At 44.3% G+C, this 25,242-nt stretch overlaps 1 protein-coding gene across 1 annotated transcript in view; it reads left to right on the forward strand.

The window, feature by feature from the left end:
- Positions 1 to 14,610: 14,610 nt before the first annotated feature.
- Positions 14,611 to 25,242, forward strand: part of SCUBE1 (signal peptide, CUB domain and EGF like domain containing 1) — a gene marked incomplete at its 3' end in the record, with an annotated part of 207,684 nt that continues 197,052 nt past the window's right edge. Inside the window, exons 1-2 of the mRNA XM_084262753.1 lie at positions 14,611 to 14,701; positions 17,455 to 17,577. Coding sequence (XP_084118879.1) covers positions 14,614 to 14,701; positions 17,455 to 17,577 — 211 coding nt within the window. The 5' untranslated portion in view covers positions 14,611 to 14,613. The remainder of the gene's footprint in view (positions 14,702 to 17,454; positions 17,578 to 25,242) is intronic.

Below are 25,242 nucleotides of genomic sequence, written 5' to 3' on the forward strand. Positions count from 1 at the left end.
GTGATTTAATACAAATGTATTTTCTAATCAGGGCTCCTGCAGCTCAGGAATGGGTCCTGATCCTGCAGCTGTGATTATACCTGTTTTCATTATTGTAAGCAATTGTTTTTAGTGGGGCTGCTCACAGGAGTACATCTGCTGTTAATCTTACCCAGAGCTGGAAAGCTTTACTTTCAAACATTTTTTACTCAAGGCATGACTTCCGGTGGCTACTCTGCTGTGTGGGTTTTCGGGCTCTTAATAGACTTTGGACCGTAAGCTAATTCTTTTCACTCGGTACACAGTAGCTTCTCTCCTCTTGTTCTGTTAGGAACCTCCACAGAGATGAATTTTAATGCTATTTGTAGTTGTTGAAACCAAGGCTAGGGGAATATACCTAATGACCTAAATTCATAGAGCAAGTCCTTAGTATGGAACAAGATCTGATTTGTAGCCTTCCTTTCTTACTGCTGCACAATGGTAACAGAAACATGGTAGAAACAGGAGTTATTTTATGTATAACTAAAAATCTGTCTTGTGTAGGGTGGGAAAGCATCAAGTTTCTCAGAACTTAAGTGCCACAAGATGAATGACTGCTCTAAGGAACTTCCTTTCAAGCCATTCTTTCAGCATATTTATGTGTTCTTATTCTGTATATTTAGGCAGAGTTCCTTTTTTTCACCAGTACCCCTAAGCAGGGCTGGATTTGTTACATTAGAAGTTTACAAAGTCTTCTTCCTGCCGCCCCCCCCCCCAAATCTTCAAAATCTAAGTAAACAGTTTTTTCTGGAAAAAAATCTGCCAAATTCTGCTTGTTTTTCACCCTCCTGCAGAGTACTAGAAATCAATGGAATTTCTTTTTGCTACCAAATTTCGTAAAGTCTAATTGTACTTAGAATTTTTGGATATTTGTCTAGCTTTTTCTAGCCCCTACTAGACCTTGCTTTTTTTTGTGGTGTTTGATAATTTATTTTGTTTCAGGTGCTATCTTTCCCTGCAAATAATTTGCCCATAAACCTGCTTTCTCTAGGACTTTGTCACCTTTCAGGTGTGCAGATTTTTTCCCCTTTCTTTTTTTCTTTTTTTTTTTTTAAGAGAATAGGTATTCCAGTGGCAAACCCATTTTCTTGTAACCACAGTAACTCAAATACACATTGATTCTTGTTCCTGTCTTGTCTAGTGTAGCTGTTACTAGTGATGTGCCAGTGTATGACACCGGGACAAACCTTTAAAACAAAATCCTAGATGTTTGGCATTATACCAGTTGCAGTTCCTTCCTCTTAAAATATTTATCTTAGGGTACAATCTAGAGAGACAAGAATTCCCATTTTTCCAAGCATTTCCATCATTTTCTGTAGTGAGCTCCATCTTTCAAAAATCAGAGTTGCTCCTACCACTTTTTGCAAGGCTTGCATTTGATTGTTTGCCCCACTCTCTGGTGTTGCAATCATCCGTAAACACAGGGGACATTTAGAGTTAATAAAAGCAAAATGTTGAAGCTTTGATCAAGGGAAAAGCAGGAGGGGGTGGGTTTTGTTTTTGAATTTCTTCTTCATGATTTTACAGTTTATTAGCAGCAGGTTAAACAAGCTAATGGGTTCAAATTATAACAAAATAATTGCAGAGGTTTAAAGAGCCACTATGAAATACCCCCCTCCCCTTTTTAACCTTTCATCTTAGTCTCATTCTTATCAGTGGACTGCCCCTTTGCCCTCCTCTTCCACTTCGTCTGAGAAATAAGCAGAAAATACAATTTATGTTATGCCTGTACACACATCTAGTTGTTGGGTTTTTTTTTTTAAATGCATCCCCAGAGGAAAGTGGATAAATAAATACACATTTTTCAATAGTTGTAGAGCATTTGTTTAACATTGGCTAACTCCCCAGTAACTAGCAGAAGATTATACAGGCAAATCTAATTTTCTTGCTAAGTTAAGCCTCTCTTGGGAACCTTGGTGGCTGCCTGCAAACATTTTCTTTGAATCACCAGTATCAGCAAAGATGCATTATGTTGCTAAAAGTATATAATGTAAAAAGTGAACTAAAAAAAAAAATGGAAGAAGACTTAGAAAGTAGGAGGAGATGGAAAAGGGAAGTACTATAAAGGGAAGGGCATCTATAAAGACAGAGGGGTCTAAGCCTTTTACAATAGAGGCAGCCTGAAATAACCATGGTTTCTTCTTTGAATCGTGAGAATAGCTATTTTCTTGTTTAAAAGCTTAAAGAGCTATTAAGTTGGGCAAATCACTGGTAAAACAGCTGGAAATGTAAATAGCAATTTAAACAGTCCATTGCCCCTCAATCCAAATGTGGAATGTGCAGATCTACTTCAAAAAAGTTCCTCTGGTTTTATTATATTGTCAACGGTAAGAGGATTGAGTAGGCACCCTTTCTCCGAGGGCTGAATGGGGACGGTGTGCTTTATTTAGAAAATCCACAATTTTTTTTCCTTTTCTCATTTTTCTCCTTTTTTCTCTTCTTCTCCCCTTTTTTCCTTTTTTCCTTTTTCTCATTTTTTGTTTCATTTTTCTTTTTTTCTTTTTTTCCCTTTTTTTTTATTTTTTTTTTTTTTTTTGGAAGTGAGCAGACGGGTCTCTAATTTTCACACCATTCTCCCTTAGAGACCTCCTTCAATTGCACCATTCTTTCATTATGTGGAACTAATGAAGTGCTCTGCAACCTTTAGGTCTCCAAAGAATCCATTGCTCTAGGAATATAGTCCTTAAATAAAACATGTTTCATTGGCTGACTTCAAAACACTATTCTTGGGGGGGGGGAGAGAGGGGGGATAAATAATTGGCCTGGAATCACTGTGTGAAAAAAGAAGAAATTACATCAGACAATGGTTTTAAATTATAGTTACAGTCAAAGGATACACTCAGCAATGGCAGGTTTGATTCTTATTCCTAGTAAGTTGCCAAAACTGGAAGATATTTTTTTTTTTAAGTCCCAAATTACGAATATTTTCATGACTATTGTCTTTTCAATGCCTGTGTTCTATTGAGTAAAAAAACATAATGCAATGCCAGATCAATAAGTCTAATAATTCAGCAGCTGAGTTTGAAGGCTGGCTGCCTTGGGTGTCTTAAGAATAACACCTCGTGCTTTATACACGGCTTTTCATCTTCAAAGTACTGGCCAAGCACTAACTCTGTCACGCAGCCTGTGTGCTCAGCCTGTGAGAGCGCAGAGCTGCCTGACCCGTGATGGATCAGACACCTTATTTTCCTGTGAATATCTGTGGATATGAACACAACTTGTTTTCATTTGCCATTATGGACCTGGTAGAACACAGCTATTTCAAATTTGTCAGAGTCTCTTCCCTTTCTAAGCAGTGTCTGCCCTCTGGCATTTTTAATTGATTTGCCTTTCTTCTCTAAAGCTTTTAATTGGTCTGAGCCCTGTTTTCCTTCCCTTCTCCTAAAACCAGGAGCCTTACAGCCAGAATGTGCTCCCTCATAGTATCTCTGTCTGCTAAATCTGCTTTTAAATTAAAGTGGGGGGGGGGGGGTGGGAGGGGTGGATGGCGGGGGGGGAAAATAAAGCTATAGCTCAACATAAGATTGCTTGTATATGTTGAGCTTGTATCTGAACCCAGCAAAGAAATGTAAACATTCCATTTTTTATTAATATTCATTTCCTTCAACATTGCTTATCTTTTGCTTCATTTTATTTGGTGCTTGATCTAATTTGTAGCATATTGGATTTTGGCTTCGGTAAACTGAAATAACACTATCAGCATGATTATTGTTATAGTATTGGTGTGAGAGATTTTCTGGCTTAATTTCAGTGAAAACTAGAACAAACTGTAATGTCTGTCTTTCTCTGTAAAACAATTTATATTTATAGAAACTGTTGTAATAATCTATTTTTTGAGTGAAAGGATTTCTTGGAGCATAACTATTCCACGAAAAACAGGACTTCTCCCAAATTTTTAGTCTAAAAATAACGTATTTAAGCTCCGTTGATCAGATTAGAAAACAAAACAGCACTTAATGAACACAGAGCTTTAGTTTTTGGGTGGCTAAGGATAAGTTACAGTCTTTAATTAGCTCCCACCGTATCCTGGTAGGACAGCACACTGTTATTTGCAATACCAAAGACTGTGGAGTAGGAGTCAAGAATATGGACTAAGTTTTGCCAAGGTCATTAGTAGCAATGGTTGCCTAACCATGGACCCTCTCGAGTGACCTGATTTCAAGCATGCACAGAGATGGCAGTCAGTGCGTTAAGTGTCTCTGACTTGTATAATGGAGACATCTTAAATCCCTCAAAAATTCTCCACTCTGACTATTTTTGCATCTCCAAACTTCCCATGTGAACCTGAGAAACTCATTTAACCTCTCTGTATGTTCTTTCCCTTATCTTTACTAGGGGAGAATAATACTCCCCTTTTCTGTGTTATGGGACCGAATTCATGAATATTTATTAATGTCTTTGTGCAGAAGAGAGCTGTACAATACTGGCCTCATCATAAATAATTTTTGAATTTGCAAACTGGAAATCTGCAGGAGTTTCTATAGCTCGATGTAAGCGTCATCCTTGAGCTGTATCCTGTCTGTTGATGTGGGGAGTAAGTTCCTAACTGTTTTTCTTCCCAAATCAGGCTGATAAGCTGTGGCTGACAAGCAATGGGAGCAAAAAGTGATGGAGAGGTGACTCTGGCTGTCAGCGTTTGCAGTTGTCAACCAGCCACTCCTGGTATCCTCCTGCTACAGGTACAGTTGGGGGCTCTACTGCACCTCCATTGTGTTCAGTTTGAGCAGTGCATGCTTCCCATAGGGCTGACACTACTGTCCTGCACCTTGCAGAGTTGTTCATCTTGCCATTTAGATCTGGCAGGGTTTGCACACCCTCGGAGCAAACTTGAATCCATAACTGGAGGCCAAATAAGCTAGTAGAAAGTTCTATGTTACCCTGAGTTGGGTTGGACATGCAGAGGTAGAAAGCAGATGAAAACTGGGTCCCTGTTTTGATGTTTAGTCATGTGCTAGCTGAAGACAAAACCTACAGAGAAAGCTGTAGCAGGTAAACAGTGCCATGTTCGGAATCAACTCAATGAGTAGAACGTGTTGTCCTTCTGGGTACAAAGAGAAACCTGAGATGCTGTGTTTAAAGCAGGTTATGATCATCAACAACTCCTTACATGTGCTATCTGTGGTCTTGGTCTTGACTCATGTAGATATTTACATACACCAAACTTGACCCTTTTAGCATCTAAGGATTCTTTAAATTCATTTGGAAAGTGGTGGGGCAAACATGAATTCTGTTTTTTTTGTAATTCTGCCGTAGGTATTTGATTTGAATTCCAAATTATTTTTAGATGTGCAATTAAAGCCTGATCAGTTGAAGTATGATGAAAACTTATCTGGGAGCTCTCAAGCAGTCAGCAGCTTCTGCTTCCTGTATTTTCATTCAGTGATAGTACACCTTTTTCCTGATTTCATGAGCATACTGAGCACACCTTTGTGAACCAGTCTTACCATCCTGTTTTCTTCTGTAAACTACTTTCACTGTAATTAATCCAATCCCTCTCTATTGGCGTAATAATACTAACAAATGGCAAGATTATTAGTAGAGTGTACATTTTTATATAATTTGAAAGGAGAAGTATTAAAGCATATGAGACCAAATCCTGCTGTGTCTATTCATACAGCTGTGCCCATTCAGTTGATCAGGATAATATGCAGGATTAAGGTGAGTGAAATTTTACCCTTCCTCTATCAAGGCCTCCTGAGGATGCTGCATTTAATTCTATTTTATAATCTTCTCTTTTATTTGCCATTTCACACCACCTGAAACTGCAGCTGCCTGTCAGGAATTGAGTTAGTCTGAGCTTCAGCTATCTCCTAGGTAGCTTAGCGCACTAAAACATTGGCTCCTCTGGAGAGCCCTTGGGGAGAAGAACTCATTTAGCAGAAAATTATAATTGGGTTTTCCAAATTATTCTGGAATTGTCACTGTATATTTGGATGGGATGATGTCTTTTAAAAGCCTCTGTGAGTGTGTAGCCAAGCAGGCTGTGTTTTTCAGGGTGAAGTAGGCTACTAGGCACCCCTGATTCCTGGTTCCTTTAAAAATGTTTACTGGGAAAACATGTAAGTATGAGAGAAACACTCTACCATGAGAAGCTTTGGGGGTGGGGAGTGGAGGAGATTGATGTTTACTTTCTATGCTAGAGAGGGATCACTGCTGAGTCCCTTAGCAGTCTTGGGAAAATGGGCTGGTGACTGTCTGAGCATGGACTGTGAGCCACGGGCTCCCTGACAGTAACTGGAATTGCACCTGCAGTCAGAATAGGACTCTGAAATATAATCCAGGAATTTTGGGGAAAATGTGGTAGAAGGAATGAAGATTTAGTGACCTTTTGTTTTGATAAACTCTCTGCAAACTCAGAGGAGCTGCAAATATCAACACCCATGGGCATATAGGCTTTTTTTTATTATTTATTTATTTTAAGAAGGGGGAGGTGTTGGTTGATGTATAAAAGTCTGAGACAGAGACCTGAGCTTGGGTATTTTCTGCAATATCTTCTCAGTTGGAAGTTTCTCTTCAACCATAATGATCGTGCTAGTTTCGTTCCATCAGATTTGTTTGATGTGTTGAGAAGCTCAGTATGAGTCTACTCAAAACATGCTCTTTGCCTATTGCTGCACAGCCCTGTGGGAACTGAATTTTACATGTGTCCATCGAAACCCTAAGCACATATCTGTATTCTTAGGTCTAGCTTTTATTTTTCATTTACTGTGGCTGGTCTTTCAGACTAAAACATGCTCATCTTCCCTGGGTGATGGTCACAATAGTGCTCAGCATCAACGTTTTGAATATCTAAAAACGTGAGGAACACAGATCATCCTTCCATGTAATAATCTGTTCAGTCATCTTAAAAGTTACACAATATATTCTGGTAGTTAAAGAAGTTTCATCCAAGTATTCTTATAAAGATCCTAGTGTGAGATGAGACAGTCTCTTTTCCTTCTCTCTTGAAAAACACTGAGGAAAATAATTTTTCCCCTGGTCTGAACACTTCTCCGTGCAGAAGTGCTATTCCGTTTACTGGGAAGTGGTTGAAACTTTGTACCTGTCACAATCTTTAGCTAATCTGAGAAGCAAGAGATGGCAACAGAGTTGCTTGCTACAAGAGACAGGACCTCCCTTTTCTCATTTTGAACCTTTGACCTGTCTTGTAGTGCTGCTCTGCGATTCATTTTTCATCAGGTGAACGCCACAGTCATCACGCTACAAGACTATAGGCCTAACTTCCTGCTGCCAATCTACCCCATATTCACTTGTCTTTCAGGGTGACAGCTGGAGTATTTTGTGTTCATTCATCACAGCTGGAGAGGCATAGGCTACAGTCAAAGCAGGGGAGACAAAGCTGATCATATCTCGGCTCAGCTGTGTTGGATGAACAGAATAACTAAATTAGGATGCATTTAATTACAGGACAAGGAATTAGATGTGTTTGTACACATCCTTTGGAATAAAGCTCTGCTTGGTCAACACAGGTTTGTTACTCATAGTAGACCAGACTTGCTGAATAAAGTCAGGCCTTTATCTAAAGCACCTCTTTAGCACCACACTTTATGTGGCAAGGGGCTCTTGCACTATGGATCATGCGCAGTAAAGACTGCAGCTAAACAAGGGGATAAGTGTGTATACACACTTGCACTAAAATAAGCATGTTTGTTTTAGGGAACCTGTATGCAAATCTCCACCACTACACAGATAGCTAGGACTTGGGCTGGTAAAGGGATCGATACCCTGACCTGGTCCTTAGTCCCCCAGATAGTTTTGATGGAAGAGTTTTTCTCCTTGCAGTAAATTGAACAGATGCTGCAATACAAAATTATCTCATTTTCAACACCATTGGACCCTTTCCGTATTACAGCAAATTAAAGGGAAAGCCTTGAGAGCAGCTTTGGTACTGTGGGCCTCCCTGAAGAAGGCAGAATTTCAGATTGATTCACAAATCTCATTCATTCCCTCAGTGGCAGGGTCATGGGTGGGGAAGAGGAAAACTGCAGGAGCAGGCTTCATTACAGATAATTTTTCTTTCCCATCTGTATGAGGGTGCCCTGAGAAGCAACCTTAATTTGTTTGTAAAATTGTGGAGTCAGGAAAAATTTTGATTGAAGAACTGTTGAAATTTTCCTAGACTCTTGTTGCTGCTATTAATGTTGCACCTGAACGGGTTGAGTTCAGGAAAGGTCCAAAAGAACTGATGCAGGGATCTTACAGGATCCTGCCATGACTTGGCAAGATGTCCTGCCAACTCACCCACCTCTGCAGCTGCTCTGTCAGGCTGCAATTGAAATTTGCAGCATCTGGAAGTCTTGGGGCTTCTGGGAGTGGTTTGTCTGGGTCTTTTTTTTTTTTGGGGGGGGGGGGAAACGTGAGGGGGGCAGGGATGGGGAGTAGGCAGGGCTCTGAATTGGAACCAAATAAAGTTTTGTAATATTGAGTCCTCTGTGAACTGGAGTCAGCTTTTTCCTCTGTACTGCTGTTGTGGTATGTTCTACAGAGCAGAGAAGACTGCCTGTGTGGATTAGAGCCATGTTACTGCCCACATCTGGTTTTGAGCTAAGCTGAAGGATAAAGGGACTGTGAGTAGAGGCCATGGCCCCTTCTCTTTATCTTGCAGTATATGATTCTGAGCCTGCTGAGACAGTCTTTGCAGAAGTCTACATGTGAGAGTAGTCCTGCTGATGCCTGTGTACATGCTTCAGCATTCCTTGCATGTGTAGGGCCTTGAATAGACCAGGAAAGCACACAGATAACTGACTGCAGGTCATGGATAACAGTAAGAAAGGGCACAGAAAATACCTCTGTTCAAGTGCCCTAATCAGGGCTTTGAAGAAGAAATCAGAGCCGTCTGTAGCCATATTTGAAGGACAAGTTTGCTTAAAAGACTGATCACAAAATCTCTCATAAAACAACCCAAAAGCTTTCTAATCTATTGGCTTGATATAGTTCTTGCTGCTGTCCTGTACAGTCAGAGTTAATGACTATCCAGGATTGAAGATTAGAAATGACAGGTATCAGCCTAAAATACCCAAGACAATACTTTCTTCTGAGTTGCTTCATCTTTTTTAGACTGGGTTTAACAGGACGTTAAACCACCAGCAGCACAACATATTTCTTTGCAATCACAATAATAAGTGAAATTAATTTGAAGAGTAACTGAGCTGCCAGTGGTAAGAATACAGTGGTATGTCATCCTGTACTGGATCAGAAGCCAGAGCTTTTATGAGCATAAAGTCACTGTATTGAAGGCTTCTGTGGAGGAGTCATTGAGTGAAAATTCTGATCCTACTCTGGTCTAAAGTTAGTGGATGGACAGGGAGAAAGAGGATCCTGTGAACTTCATCCCCTTTGTACTCAGGATAGGGTTCAATGCTGGCATTTTAGCACCTCCTACATCTTCCTCTGAAGTCCAGGTAAATACACTGTGGCTGAGCTTCCACCAGTTGGCATGTTTTTTGTTAAAATGGGTGGGTGTTCTCATCATCCATTCTCTTCCCCTGTAACATCTAGTGGTACAGAAATCTGAACACTTGGCTGCTGTTTCCCTAGCCTTCCTTTTTATTTTCTTTTTGGTTTAGCCTTTTTTTGGTTTTCCTTGGTATTTCCCTTCTGATTCCCTTATTCCACTTCCTAAAAGCAAACCATTTCAGAATGGTGCAGCCCATCTCCTTGTGAACACAAAGGCATGTCGCCATCTCTAACAGTATTTTGGCAACAGGGTTGACAAGTGGAACTTTAAGAAAGGTATCCTTTACAGCTCTGTGTTTCCATAGTCCCTTGTCCTCCTCTTCCACTTGCTGTTGTGTGGTCATCTAACAGGTAGTACGTACAACCTTGTTCTATGTGATTCCTCTTGCAGGTGTAATAGGTGTCCCTTATTTATTTTAAGGGAGACTGCTGTATCCAGTCTCCTGCATATTGTGGGTCATGAAGTTTTACCCAACTCTTTATGCATCAAGTCATTCCCTGTTTGAGATGCAGCCTTCATCGTGGTAAAACGTGCCTTTTACTAGGATGGAGCGAGTACCAGTAATGGAGGATCTACTCTACTCTTTGTGGAGATGGCGATATGTTCCAGCTCTTCATTAGTATTACCGTTTTTCCTTTGTGGTGGTTACAATCCAAGCAGGAAGGAGAAAAAAAATCTCCATTAGTCTTTCTAGTAATGCATTCCCCCCTCCCCCCCCCCCCCCCCCCCACACACACACACTAGCTGCTAGAGCATTTTTCTGAATGGAAAACAAGACAGTTAAGGGCAAAGCACTTCAGGAACTTGTAGACATGCACTGCTCAATAGGGCATGTCATGGTCCTCCATGTTAAAAGTTTCATAGGTTTAAGGAGTGTTTTTGTGTAAGTTTAAATCTCTTTTGGCACCCTGGCAATGAATGGGGAGGGTCAGTTGGATGAAGCAGGTGACACCTTTTGGAGGAAGGTAACATCGCAGTAGAAATAGGAGAGCAACTGTCCTCAAGCATGAGCTGATGTATGTCTCCAAAGTTTGGATGTTCTGGTCAAAAAAATTTGTAAGTCAATACCAAATTTACCACTGCTTCCACAAGGTTTCAACCATTGTCTCAATGATGAGAGAGCAAGATAAAATCAATTGTAACCTTACCAATGCTACAGAATAAATATGCTCTTTTAATGGTTACAGCAGCTGGTACATAATTCCCCCTCCCCTCCAATGAAAAAGAAAAAATACCCTCCTCAGACCCTGAATTTTCTTGTACAATACTTGCATTATGGATTGTGGTGGACTTTTTTCTCCAAAGTATAAGGACAAATCATTGAAATACTTCAGCTGCGTGGTGCTACTTAACTTCTGGGAAATTTAGACCCTGTATCTTTATGGAAAGAAGTGACACGGCATAGAGCATGTGGTGCCCCGCGTGTCCGTTGCCTCTAGGTTCAAAAGCTTCTCATAGGAATGCTGAAGACTTTATTTTGCTTTGAAGAGCTGGTTTTACGTTGTTCCTTTCTTCCTAATAGAAAAGATTTAAATAATGCCTGAAGATACATGGTCTGGGGTTCAGAGTAGCACAGATTCTGACCTATGGTCTACTTGTCCCTGTCCGAGGGAGCCAGGTTTCACTCAGTCTTTCATACTGTATTTCAGGGAAAGATGAGAACAGAAGTTAAATAAAAGGATTCTCCTATTAGGGTTTGTATGTCTCACTGGCCTCATGAATGCCCAAGTTGGAGAAACAGACAAAATAAGCTCAGTGTGTTATTTTGTAAGGTGCTGAATTCACACAGTGATAGATGGGCCCCTTGCCCTATACAGAGTCAGGATGGATAGGAAGAGGAAACAGAGGTACAGCAATGACTGCTGTGAGTCCTAGCCTGGTCTATGGCTTGAGATGCCTCCCATGGCAGCGCTGGCCCCACCATACCTGTGTTTATAAAGAGCAAAATTGGAGGCCAGCTAATTCTGCAGGTACTGTTCTGTCATCCTTAAAGTATTTTTGGTACATGACTGTGGTAGACAGTGTTCTGGAGGCGATGTGAGTGTTCTGCAACCATGCTTCTATTTGTGCCCTTGCCCTTCCCAGTACACAGGTGTTCATGGACCTTCTACTCTGTCAAGAGATGGGACCTATATAAAATACATCTGACTATGATTATTTTATTGGAATATTTCCCAAAAGCTTTAAAGACATGGGCATGAAAGAACATTAGGAGCCCATGTGATCCATTAAAATGCAAGCTGTTGCACAGACTGCCCAAAGGTTCCCAGGCAGAGCTGCAGCACGTTGGCAGAGAGCTGAAACAAAGGCAGTGGTTCCTGGCGAGGCCCCCTCCGCCTTCAGTTCAGGGAGCGCTCGCTTACCCCAGTTATACAGAGCAGATCTATGGCCATGAATCTGGCTCTTGGTTTCTACGTTGGAAGAAGCTGCTTGGTCATTGCTTCAAATATCAGTATTTTTTAATGGAAGCATCTGTGCAGTTGACATAGGGATGATGTTAGATGATTAAAGTGGAAAAGGTGAGTCCACAAGGATCCTTTTTCTAGGATGTTGCCCTTAGCAAGGACAACTGCTGAAAAGACCCTTCTGGAAATATTCTGACTGGCACTGTGGATCATATTCCTTTTTCTGTGTGATGATCCTGATCTAGGGTGCAGGCCCTCTTTCAATAACCAGTGTACAGTTTTATTTCCCCATATGTTCTCCCAGTCAGTAACTTGCTTCTTTAAAAAAATACTGAAAATAAAATAAAATAAGCAAGGTTGCAAGGGAGAGGAGCACCTGATAGGAAGATCTTTAGCCTTCAGTTGCATGCCACCCTTGGTGACTACAAGGACGTATATAGGTAGTGTGATGGATGGATCAAGGTGACTCGCTTTCCTCAGTGCCATAGAGGTAGTGTTACTGCTGTACAGATTACAAATGCAGGAAATCTGGGAAGATAAACAGTCGCAAGCATAGTGACTTCCTTAAGAGTATCTTCACAGGCACAGTTAGTGTGACATTTAGGATACAAGCTAGAGAGCAAGCCACCAAGGCAATTGGAGTATTTTGTTGCTTTAGGAAACCTTGCTATTACACTGTGACTTTTAAAAGTTTTAGACATTTCTAGTGCATTCCTTCATGGAAATGTTTGGTTTTTTACAATCTATCCCGTGACAAACTGTAGTGTGATTTCATGAAATGGAATGACAAGGCCGACTATGAATTATTTTATTGAAAAATTAGTAAGAAGGCTTAGCCTTATTTTTCACCCAGAACACATGTTAAAAAGTCTTTGGAAAGAAGAGCCTTTCCAGAAAGATCGAAGCGCGGTGTTAACAAGGTAAAGATCACCCTCCCGGCAGCTGTAATCAGTGACGTGATGGTGGCTCTGCTACAGCATGCCAGACAGCTCACTAGGTGGAGCTCTAAGGTACCAGGTAATCCCTCCGGGGACCTCCAGAGAAGAAACGCTCGGTGTATCCATGGGAAGACTCGAGCATGGAATTCCCAACTGCACCTCAGCGTATTCACACCAAAATAAGGGACTGGAATTAAAATAATAATACCCCTGCCCTTACCCCTAAGGGATTAAGGACGGGAATGCCCAAAGCGGAGGTGTAAACAGTCAGAAAGCAAACAGCCTTTGCGCTGCAGCAGTGGTTGGTTTTATGAAGGAAAAAGAGTGCAGCGTGTGCTTTTATTAACCGAGCAGCTGGGCTGAGTAACTTTCCTTTACGTTTCCTTCCCATCTCTTCAGGCTTAAAGATGTATTTAGTAGCGCTACTCCTTGGGCAAGCGTATTGTACCAAAACATGAGTACGTTTGGGAGGAACTTGACAAAACGAGGCATCGAAGGCTGTTGGCAGGGTGTATTTATCTTCTGGATGACAAGTGGATGTCACGCACAACCAGCAGCCTCGCTGGGGAATTAGGAGGACTTAAAGTAGCAAAGCATTGCAGTGGTTGGGATGGGGGTGCCTGTGAAAGACATGAGTGAATAGACGTGCAAGGTCATAACATGGGCTGTCTGCAAGCTGTTTCAGTGCTTTAAAAATAACCTGTCTGGAAGACTTCAAGGTCACAAAATTTGCCTCTGAGGGGGCAAATTCCTCACGTTTGCGTTTAAAGATAACAGATTTTCTCCTTCAGGGTGGTGGTGACAGTGACACTCGTGAATACAGGTCTGCAGCAGGGGTGCTTGCAGTTTCCCTCATGATTTTGGGGAGCATCTCACCCGGGTCGGGGCCGCATGGGTCACCTGTGGAGCTGCGGTTACCTCGAGTGCAACGGGGCTTGAAGGAGCGGGACTAAGGGAAGGCTGGCCGGGGGGGCCGGCTAGAGAAGGGCAAGAGGGAAACCCCGCGGCTGGTAATGACCCGAGGCAAGTGGAACGGCAGCGCTACGAGTGAGGCGAGGCTAAGAGGAAGGCGGGGGGGATGACCGAAGGGCGGGGGGGAGAGGGGGGGTAAGAGAAAAAAAAAGTTTTCTTTTAGTCTGAGTCCAGGAAGGGGGAAAAAAATCCCTCTCAGTGGTTGTCAAGGAGATGGGCGGCCGGGTTCGCCGGACTGTCTGCTTTCAAAGCCCGCAGCTGGTGGGGGGGGAGAGTGAGTAGGGGGGGCATTTCCTCGCGGCTCCCCCAGAGCCGCCCCTAGCCGCCGAAGGGGGGTGGGTGTGGGGGGGTGGCGCGTTGTTCCCTGAGGGGAACAAAGCTCGGTGCTGGAGCAGCTGGGGACGCAGCCCCGCGACGACCCGAATGGCTCTCTGCGGGCTTCCTACCTGTTGGGAGACGCGAGCGGTAGCTAGCAGGGGCGCGGGCATCGCGCCGATAAGCACCGCACGCCAGACTAACAGACATCTCCCGGGGCGGGGAAGAGTTCAACAGCCTCCGCCGACCGTCCCGTCCCCCCCCACCCCAGGCGGCGGCGGTGGCGGTGGCGGCGGGGCTCAGGGGCAGTCCCGGCGGCAGCGGCGGGTCCCGCCCCGCCCCAGCCCGGCCCGGACCGCCCCGGCGGCCGACACCGCCCCCGCCGCGGGAGTCCCGGCGAATCAGCGGGGCGCTGTCAGGGCGTCAGCGCCGGCGGCTCCGCGCGGCCGGCCCCGAGCGCGTCCCTTATCGCAGACAGGCACCGGGGGCCGGGGATCGCATCATTATCATGGGCACTGTTTGCTTTTCGCGGCGCTGCTGTTTGCTTTTCGCTCTCGCCTGGGCCGGCAGGTTGGCGGGAGGCAGCGGGGGCGCAGGTAAGAAGGGGGCTCCGCCGCCGTGCCGCCTTCCCCAGGCTCGGGCGGCGCGGAGCCGTGGCCCCGGCGGGCGGGGGGGGGGGGAGGACGGTGTTTGTCCGCTCTCCTCTCTGGTGTAAGGTGTTGAGGGGGAGGTCGCTTCTTGCCGCTAGTAGTGCCGGGGGTGTTGGAAGTTGCGGTGGGGAGGCGTTTTCTTTACGTGTTTGACACCGCCGGAGCCAAGGGACGTCTGGAGGGAGAGACTGTGAAGGAAAAGTTACTTTTTCTTGAGTGCCTGCGAGATAAATCCGTGCTGAGCCCTAGAGACTCCGCAGGGGAAGCGTTGGATGTTGGATCTTCACAGGTTTTCCCTGCCTGCGCGTTAACCTGCTGTTTCTTCACAGTCGCGCTCGTATCTTTTTAATAGCACGAATGATACTGAGTCTTTGCTTCGGTGTTTGGGAAGGGGGCGGGGGGGGGGGGGTAAGGAAAAATTCCCAAACCTCCATCTGCCTAGGAATGTTGTAAGCCCAAAGTAATTTCTTAAAGATGTGTATGCAGTCTCTGAAGTTGTGCTAGAAGAAATCCTTTAGGATTCGTGGGGAAGGGGGGGGGGGGGGGAGGGGAGGGAAATCCCTTTTCCTCAGATGCAAGATTTTAAATGCAACAGAATGAATGAAGTCAGCATTGAAGTTCTGAAAGTCTAAGAAATGCAATGCGAGATGTGGAGCAGAGCAGGGGCTCATATTTGGTTTTGCCCTTTCATTTGACTCATTGGCATTCACGCCTGACTCCCAGGCATCCTCTGGTTGCTGTGAAATGTCCCCCTTGGCTCAATGCAGTTTGAATTTTTGACGGCATTATAAAGAGTCCAGCTGTCACTTTTGCTGATCTTGATGGGAGATGGGTGCAGGTTTAATGAGTCAAAAGTATGAACCCGAATTTTTTGTTGTTGTTGCTTAAATTCTTCTTTTCGTGCTTGACTGGATCTGTGTCTGATCTGGGCAACACCTTCGGACCCCCTAAGCTAATTCACGTAAATCATAGCTAGATCTGAACCGGCTCAGCGGTTAAAATAAACGAATGGACAAGAAAGAAGGAAACAGATTACAGAAGCCGTGCGTTTCTCCAGAAAATACAAGGCTCTGCTTTTGGGAAGGGGAAGCCGTTCCCCTCTCTAAAATAATAACAACAATACCGAGCGCAGGCGGCTCTCTTGCTGGGAGCCCCGAGGTGCTGGTCTGCGCCTCTCGGAGAAGTTCTCCGCTGTGTGCCCCGGTACCTGATTATTCTCTCCTCTAAATATTGCCCCCTCCAGTCCTCGGTGACTTTGAAGGATCCGGGGTTTATCGCCGGAGGTGGCGGGGCGAGCACTTGTGAAACAATTCGCGTTAGGATTTCCAGCTAACAAGTAAAACTGTTTCCACTTTAGTGCACGTTTTTTGAGGCTCTGTTAATCTCATTGGCATGAAACCAGCTGCACATGTCTCTCGCTGGCCACCCCCCTCCCTCCCTCCCAAAACCGAGGGGGAGGCTGCCCTCTCTGCAGCCCTGCTAGTTGTTACCCGGCTGCTAACCCGCCCCTCCCGGGCAGAGCGCTGCCCTCCCTGCCTGCCTGCTGCCTTTCGCCTCCTGGGAACCCCAGATGTGGCTCTGGCCCGAAATGGTGAGGAAATCAATCCGTGTGAGGTGCGTTATTTACACGGCGGGCGGCCCGGCCCGGTCGCTCTCCCCTAGGCAGAGCCGGTCTCCGGCAGCGGCATCGCCTCCCCCACGGCGGCCCCGGCGCCCCGCCGCAGCCCTTCGCGTAGGGCACTGCGGGTGACGGGGTGGCTGCGGACCGTCTGTGGGGACACGGCAGGCTAGGCAGGGCTTTAAATGTTCCCATGTTAGCAGCACACCCCATCCCTGAATAGGTCGGAGCTCCCCCCCCCCTTCTTTCCCCTATGTTCACTTCATTAACATTCCCACGACTACCAAATCTCGACTCTCTCTCATCCTTCTCCCTCCCCCATCCTCTCTAAATCCGGGGGAGAAAACGAATGCCCGTCACTGAAATGTTTGTAAAGGCTTCCTACCCTGAAAACAAGAGAAGCGGGCTGGGTTCACCCTTTCAGAGTCTGGCTCACCAGTAAGGCACCCGCTCGAGCAGGGGCCGGGAAGACTGCTGGGACCTATTCCTTCCAAATTACTTTTAGTCCTTGTAGATGATGTTATTGCAGGTTGCTTTGCTCTGCTGTAACTTACCGAGTTTCATATGGTCTTCAATTTATTTATTCTTGTGCCTCCTAATAAAAAGGATTAATGCGGTTTCGCTGTTCAAATATTTCTTTTTCTCGTTCCCCTGCCAGCAGAGTTTATTTAAACTGGGGTCCATCTTTCTAAATTAAGAAGATCTCTTTGCTAGAACATGCAAATGGATTTTTTTTTTTCTTATAGGCCATTTAAACGCTCACTGGTTTTACTAAGATGTGGGTCTCCAGTATATACTATACAACAGAGGCTAATTTCTAGTATGTCCTAGTGATTTCCTAATGCAGAAACGTGGGAGCGGGCTCCTCTAGTTTGGCGGAGCGGCGCTTATGAATGGCGTAAGGAGAATAAGGCGTGGGTTTGTTCAGTTACTTGACCTTAGCTGTTCCCATTTCTAGGGTGACACTTGGAAGGCAGGCCAGCGAGCAGCTTCTTCGAGGGGAGTATCTGTCCTTGCCCGTTCCCCCTGCCTCGGGTCTCCCTTCTTATCTGTCCCCTCGGTGTTCCTTCTGTGCTTCCAGATGTCGACGAGTGCGCGGAAGCTACGGATGACTGTCACATCGATGCCATCTGCCAGAACACGCCGAAATCCTACAAATGCATCTGCAAGCCGGGCTATAAAGGCGAAGGGAAACAATGCGAAGGTAAGGACAGCTCGCCTCCTCTCCTATCTCGCCTTCCCTCCCTTCTCTTATTTGTTTGCTCTTTAGAAGCTTTTGTAAATAGCTGAATTCCTGAAACGATTAATGCAGATTTACAGCTGCTTAACCTCAAATCTCGGTGTTTATTGGCAAGCATCCCCCTGCTGCTTTTGCTAATTGTCCGGCATCGCAAACATCGTGTCCGCCGGGCTAGTTTTAAAAATAAAATTTAAAAAGAAAAAGAGGGGGCGGGAGGAGGGGGAGGGCTGGGCTGTTCCGTTCCCCACCCCACCGAGGCGACTCCCGGGTTAGCACCGGCTCGGCCCGGGCAGCGCGGGCCCCGCTGCCGCCGGGGGCGCGAAGCGCCGCGCCGAGCACGTGGGGCCGCCCGGCTGGGGCGGGGCCGGGCCGGGCCGCCCCCGGCACGAAGCGGGCGGGGAGGGCTGTCCGCGGTGAGTAACCGGGGACGCGGTGCCTGCGGCTGGCCGTCCTTCCCTCCCCGTGGCTGCAGGCGTCCGGCGAGGCCTCGTACCTTCCCCCGCCGCCGGGTCAGCCCCCGAGGCCGCCTCCTCGCCCCGCGACCCTGGGGCCGCGCCCGCCGCTTCCCCATCGCGGCCCGTCCCGGTCGCTCTCCTCGGCTCCGGTAAGCGAGGGAAGCTTGCACCTTCCGCCTGGCTAAGGCGTGATTTGCCGTCCCGCCTCTCGCCCCGCCGGAGCCTCGTCCTCCCCGGTCCCGTTACAGCCGGTGCTACTGGTTAGCGACGGGACAGCGCGCCGGGGCTCGCTTCGGTGTGACGCTCCGCACGTGCCCTCATTTCTGGTCTGCCGAAGACTTCTGAAAGGAATTATTTCAGAGTATTGTACTTACACGGGGTCTAAAACGTCCCTACATCGGTTCCTGCAGTTGAAAGAGCCCCAGCCTGTTTTATTAGGCTCTGCGAGTGCTCATGTTTCAGGTTTTATGAACTCCCATCTTGTCCGTCGAACCTCAGCAGAGGGATTGCTCTCTGGCGAAAAGAACTAATATTGTAATCACAGCAGAATGGCTTAAAAATAAAAGATGCAAGATTTACCCCTCCCCTCCCCTCCTTGTAGATGCTTAGCAGCTATAAAAATTCTCCTTCCAAGTCTCTCTACGGCAAACTGAAGCTTTTTCAAAATGTGTATGGTCAGTCCATTAAAAAGATTAAAGACCTAGAAATGACTTTGCTGAAGTCTACAAAAATTTGAAACCACTTATTATTCTCCATGGACTTCCAAAGTGTTTGTTCAAGTGCCCTCATAAAGCATTTTTGTGGTTGTCATATTTTTCTGTCTCGGGCTTAAACTGACAGAGACAAATTCCTACTGTCCACCTCTTGGTGCTCTAGCATCTCTGAGCTGCTGTTCATTTGGAAACCAGATTTTCTTTCTTGCAAACAGAATGACCATTCAGCACCGCTTTTTCCCCCTCCTCTTATTCATCCCTTCCAGGGAAGGAGCTCTGTGCAAAGAAAATGTATAACCTCCACAGCTGTGGCCTTGAGTACAGCATTCTCAGAATTGGTACTACTTCTTGTATTGATTTTCCACATCAAAAGTGTCCTTAAGCTTTAGTTACTCATATTTTAGCTGTTGAACTGTCTTTAACGCTACACCTGGCTGATACTCATGCTTATTTAATGCACATAGTTCTCTTTGCCTGGCTTACCTCGGCTCAGTAAAAAAGAGAGCTCAGTATGCAGTGAAAAAAAAGTCAGATTTTTCTGTGGGATAATGTACAGAATCATGAAATTTCTGGGGCTGAGGTCAAACTCCTTTCTGATGGAATTTAGTGTCTGACAAGCTTGATAAGTAAATAGGCAGGGACAGACTGCAACACATTTTTCATGGATGTCATTTGCTCAGTGTTAGGTAAATGAATGTAAGGTGTCTAAACCAGGTATTGCTGTGCATGATGGGCAACTCTCTTACAGTGTGACAAAAACAGTGCTAAAGATTTTACATCAGCTTCCTATCTTAACTTTGTGATTGATACCAAACTTTGGGATAAGCAGAAAGCTTGAAATGGTTTTGGATGGTTTGTTTCTGGAGCTAATTTTAGATTAGTTATTTAGTACATCTTAATTTGATCCCAGAATACTTTGAAACTTCATTACTGAAGTCTTGTACCTTCAGGGACAGGCAGATACCATTATAGGGTTTTTTTGTGAGTAAAGTCAAAACTACAGAGGTGAAGGAAGGGCCATACAAGTCAGTGGCGAACCCAAGGCTTACCTCAGGACAGATGGGGTTTAGTTTGCATCTTGAGGTCAGGTATTCAAAACCTACAGCAATAAACAGAGTAGCAGTATTGATTGGTATTTAATGTTCTATCACAAGTCAACACAAGTAATCAGGCATTAAAAGTTATCATACAAGATAAAAGGGACTGTCCTTGTAATAAGGAAGGTGAAATATGCTGAGCGGGTGGTGGTGTGCCAGGAGAAAAGCTGGGTCATTGAACGATTCAGGGTCTTTCTAACTGAGCTTTTTAAGAAAGCACTTACCTAGGAGAAGAGGATGCCTTTTGTGCCGATAATGTGCCTCTCTCGCTAAGTTTATAGCAATCTACCTATACAGCTTCATGTCTAAAGAACATTGGTTATAGAATAGCTGTCTCCCTTACGCTGCAGGCTCTCCTGTACAGATAGATTTTACTAAAGAAGCACAACTGCAGCTCATACAGTGCAGTGGGCTGAAAGAAATGATACTCTGTGATCACATTTATTCTAATAAATGTGAGCTGTCTGTTTACATTATAATCACACCTTGCAATTAATTTAGAAAGGTGTGCATGTTAATTCGCTGTAAGCATCAGTCTTAAATCTCACTTCCATTCACTTAAAATCCATTTTTAGAGCCAGGGATAGAGTATGGGAACTAACGTGATTTGGAGGATTCTTAAGTTTTATGAAAGCAGCAGAGCACATCCTTAGACAAATATGTCCAGTATGTGAATATGCATTTTAAGTACTCTTTATTTATAGGTCTTATTTAAAGAAAATTAATAGCATAAAAATGGGATATTTCAGCTAATGCAGGAAATGTGGACCCCAGCCAATTGTGCAGGATTTTGTGCATATTTTGCTGCTCTGACCTAAAGGGCAGTGAGAAATACGCAAGACAGAAACATTCCTTTAAGGACATGTGGAAAGCTCTAGAAGCAATTATAGTGAAATGAAACTTTTTCTTGACAGTCTGTTAAATTCCTTTAACAGATAGCTTGTTCCTAAACTTTGCTTTTATCAAAAAATGTCTTCTGGATTGGGTTTCTCCAGAATTTCTGAAGATTGGAGATGACTTCTCAATTTGCAGATCTACCATTTTTTTTTCTTTCCCTTGCCCTGGGTAGCCTCCTTGTTTGCACCAGCTGACCTGTTTCTTTCCACAGAACACAGTTATTTCTCCAAACAGAAGAGCTGCTTGTTCTTCCTGTCTCCTGCTTCCACCTGTAGATTTAAATTTACCTTTATTTCGACCAGCTCTCTGGTATTCTTTGTCAAGCCTTATGGTCAGCACTGCTGTGATGGTATTTCCCCATGTCACGTAACATACCAGCACCCCTTGACCACAGATTCTCGTGCTGGTGTTTTCATAGGACAGAATAGTATGGCCAACCCAGGTGACCTTTAAAAATGCTTGCTTTCACTTGTCCATTTCTGTTCAGCATACCAAATGTATTCATTGATAATTGGTTCGGTTGCCTTTGCAGACCTACTATTACCTAGGAAATCTTCCCTGTTGTGATTTTAGTCAGCATCTCAAAGGCAGTGGCCTTGCAGCTGTAAGCACGCTCTTTCCTGCTCCCTAGGTCTCTTTCCTTGCCTTCTCTACTTTGGCTTTTGGTGTCCCCACAGGTTGGTACCTCAATAAAATTGTAGCTGGACACGTGTGTCAAAGCAATGGAAATTCCAGAGGATTCAAAAGAATTCCAAGCCCTCAGGTTCCCTTGAGCTCAACAGGGCTTCCTTTGTCCCTGATGGCAATGTTGTGTGTCTGGTGTTGTAGGATACTCTTAAGTTTTATAGTTTATGAAGGAGTTTAGCTCTTAAGCCTAGCTTTTTTTTTTTTTTTTTTTGCCTATGGGACTTCTCAGGCTATTCCAAACCCTTGTGCCATTAATGGTTAAAATACTCTGTATAATTTCTGGTTCGTGTATTTCTGTGTCCATTTTATATTCAGTTAGCATGCTAACTTCATTTTAAACTTTTTTTTTTCCTTAGCCTGCTGTTCATCCTCAGTGTGACTGATTTCAGCGAGTTGCTCTAGCTGTAGAGGTTTCTTTTGGGTGTGGGTTTGGGGGGTTTTTTTGTTTGTTTGTTTGCTTTTTGGATGATGCTTTAAGTGTAGGACTCATTCTCTACAGTGTGTAGAGCCTGTGATTGGGTTGATGTGATTGTGATACTTAAGAGATCATTACTGGGACCTGTTGCTTCTGGGCTGCAAAACTCTGCTCTGAGCTTTCCCATATTGGTACATCTCTTTTTTTTTTTTTTTTTTTCCCTACTGCCTTTCATAGTATCTGCTTAAGTGTTCTGCAGTTCTTTTAATTATTGGTCTCATAGAGTTGTTGTCATGTTTCTTGAACTCTTTGTACAGAAGAGATATGCTCTGTACTTGTTTGGTTTTTCTTATCCCTGCTGTGAAGCTTTGCAGTGTTATTGATGAACATCTTCTTGCTGAGGGCAACGTGCATGTGCCATGGCAAAGTATCTTGGCAGAGTCTGCCTTCAGAGGGTCACTTTCAGGTATCTGCTCGTGTTGGAAGCTTGTGATGTCAGCAGCAGTTCTGCTTGACTGCTGGTTGAGCAGCTCTGTGCAGTTCTAGTGATGTAAGTTTGTCGTATGTGGATGTACCTGCGGTGCTTTTCCTCATCGTTCCAGGTAAACAGGCAGTGGTCATCATGGTGATCTGCAAAGGGGGCTCTTACTTTTTTTGATTACCCCAGTGATAGCACCTCTCTAGGTTTAAGCACGATACAGTCTCAAAATAAGACAAACTGTTCCTGCCTCAGTCACAGGTATATTCAACCCCACAGCAGATCGTACTCTACTTATGTCCATTTGGAAACACAGGCTAATTGTCCTTTATGAACCCCAGTGCCCATCTAAGGGCTTAGCTGAGGGAAGCTTCTGGAAAATGTACAGCCAAAGAATCTAGCAAGGCGTCTCCTTGCATGCTCATCGCAACTTCAGCCATAGTTCCTTTCTCTGTACTTCAGTTCTCTTTGTACAGTGAGTGGAAATAAAATGGTATCTGGAAAAATACTTGCATTGGTATACCTAGATTTTGGTACTTGCACTGATGTTCTGTGACATCTGGCTTTATTTCTCACATGAGCTGTTGCTGCAGGCAGAAAAGCAGAACATCGTACAGCTCATCTCTAAACTTGTTAACTAAAACCCATCTTCTGAACTAGGAATTCTAATTTTGTGGTAACAAGATAGTGAATTTCTTTCTTTGGCACACGTTTTAGACTCTTGTGACAGCACACTCAATTCTGTCTTCATGCTGCAGGTGCAGTTATGTCCCTAAGCCAAAATGAAAACTGCCTGCAGTGTTTGCAGCAATGCACTAAAGTATAAAATGATAGCTCATGGCATTTGCAATGAATCAGAAATGGCATAGATCATTACCACCTTCAGTAATTTTGTGTGTTTGAGGCCAAATTTCTTCTTATACCTGTTCGATAGATCAGTTTTTGAAGAGTTTTAACCAAATCTTAACAATTGGACAAACATACAGAAAATTTATCTCCTCAGCAGTCCCATTTGAATAATAATGATTTTCTTCTCTAGACTTAATATTCTTCTTACAACCTTGATCTTATTCACAGGTTTTATCTTTCTTTTTCTGAAGAAGCTGGCCTCACTCATTGGATTTTAACTTTACTGTAGTCTTTCAAATGCCTGCTGTGTTCTTCTCATGCTTTTCAAAAATTAATCCAAATCTTGTGAAAGGGCTACGCTGAATTGGTCAACCTGGAAACAAAGCAGGACATTTCAGTGTTCTCACTTCCCAGCTCATGGTCCAGCATCTCACGTGGAAGCCTTCTCTTGTCTGTAGGGATAAGTAAGTATGGGCTTTCTAGATGTCTTTCAAATGGAGCAATGATCCCATGTCTTTTAAGACCACCATGGTGTCCAGTCAATCCACTTTCAGCAATTCTTTCTTGAGTGGACCATTTTTAACAATGATGTCGTATGAGAGTAAATTAACAGTGTTGGGTGTCCTTTTGTTTTTGGCATTTGGATATCTTGATGCTTGCACACATCTATTGGGCTCAGGCTCATGCTGTCTGTCTTGCTGCTCACTCAGTAACAGTGATGCAGCTGAATAAGGCAGCTTAAGTTATTTCTTTCTGACTGATGATTTTTCTAATTGCAGTAGAAGGTGAATTCATTCTCTCAAGGAAGGGTCATCCTCTGGGATCTTGCAAATACTACTCATTTCAGGCTGAATGTTATCACTATATCCATAGTCTTGCTACTGGGAAGTTGGTTTGATAAATCCACTAATAATATCTAATAATAATACCCCACTACATATCTGTCAGGGGAACAAAGGATTTTCTGAATAGCTCTTTTTTGGTGCATTGAGTTTTTACCTCCCCAGAACACGCCACAGGTACCTTCACCCTTTGTCTGCCTGTTCTGAAAAGCTGCAGGAAGACAGAATGGAATGTGAGCATCTTCCTTAAATACTGTTTCATACTTTGTTCTTATCTGTATTCTAATTTTGTTATTTTCTGTATAACCACTCTGTGACTTGGTCTTAGTTTGGTGATTGAGGCTTTGGCACAGATCTGATTGCTTTGGAACTGGCTGTCCATTAAGCTTTAGGTGCACAGTGAACATTAAGTACCGAAGCTGCTGGGCTTTCTCTTTCTACAGCAACGATACCTTAACAGGTGACACCAGTGTCATGTGTTGAACTTCATGTGGCCCTCCCGTAATGCCTGTGTTGTGGATGAGCTCTGTTTCGACAAGTCTGTGATGCTGGTTTTGTCCTGTTGGCTTTCAGCAGCCCATCTGAGCACAGAGGAGGAGATAACTCTGCCGCCTCCTGGTTTTGTGACAATTCCTATTTTAGGGTTAAATCTTCCTTTCCAGCCTCATTCATGCAGACTACAGCTTACTCTGGGTGAGCCATTGTGCTGATTTCACTGAAAGCTGCTTCCAGAATGAAGGTGGAATGACATGTTGTCAAAAAATAGGAGGGTGGGAGGGGTGTATAAACTAACTTATTTGAGTTAGTAACTGCTACATTCTCCCCGCTCTGCGCCGCTCCCCCTGCGCCTCCCCCCTCCCCCCCGCCCCCCGCCCCATAAATCCTACTCATTTGATTGGGCACCATCTTTTTTTTGCTTTAGGCTGCTAAAAGTGTTTCCCAGAATCCAATTCTGAAGTCTGTTATATCCGTGTTGGGGTGTTTGGGGCTTGTTTCAGATTTTAGTTTTTTATTGCCTGGTACCCTTTAATGCTCGATTCTCAGCTTGCCGAGTTTTCTCAGTTACTTCAAGGGAATTGAATTTCCTAAGGGATGGAGAAGAAATAGCAAGCAGGAAAATAGTCCTGAGAACCTTCTGTAATAAAAGAGTTCTATTAGGGCCTACGTGATTTAACAGCTTATGATAACTTTTTATT

This window comes from Gallinula chloropus, assembly GCF_964237585.1.
Source record: "Gallinula chloropus genome assembly, chromosome: 1".
In the NCBI taxonomy this organism is placed as follows: domain Eukaryota; kingdom Metazoa; phylum Chordata; class Aves; order Gruiformes; family Rallidae; genus Gallinula; species Gallinula chloropus.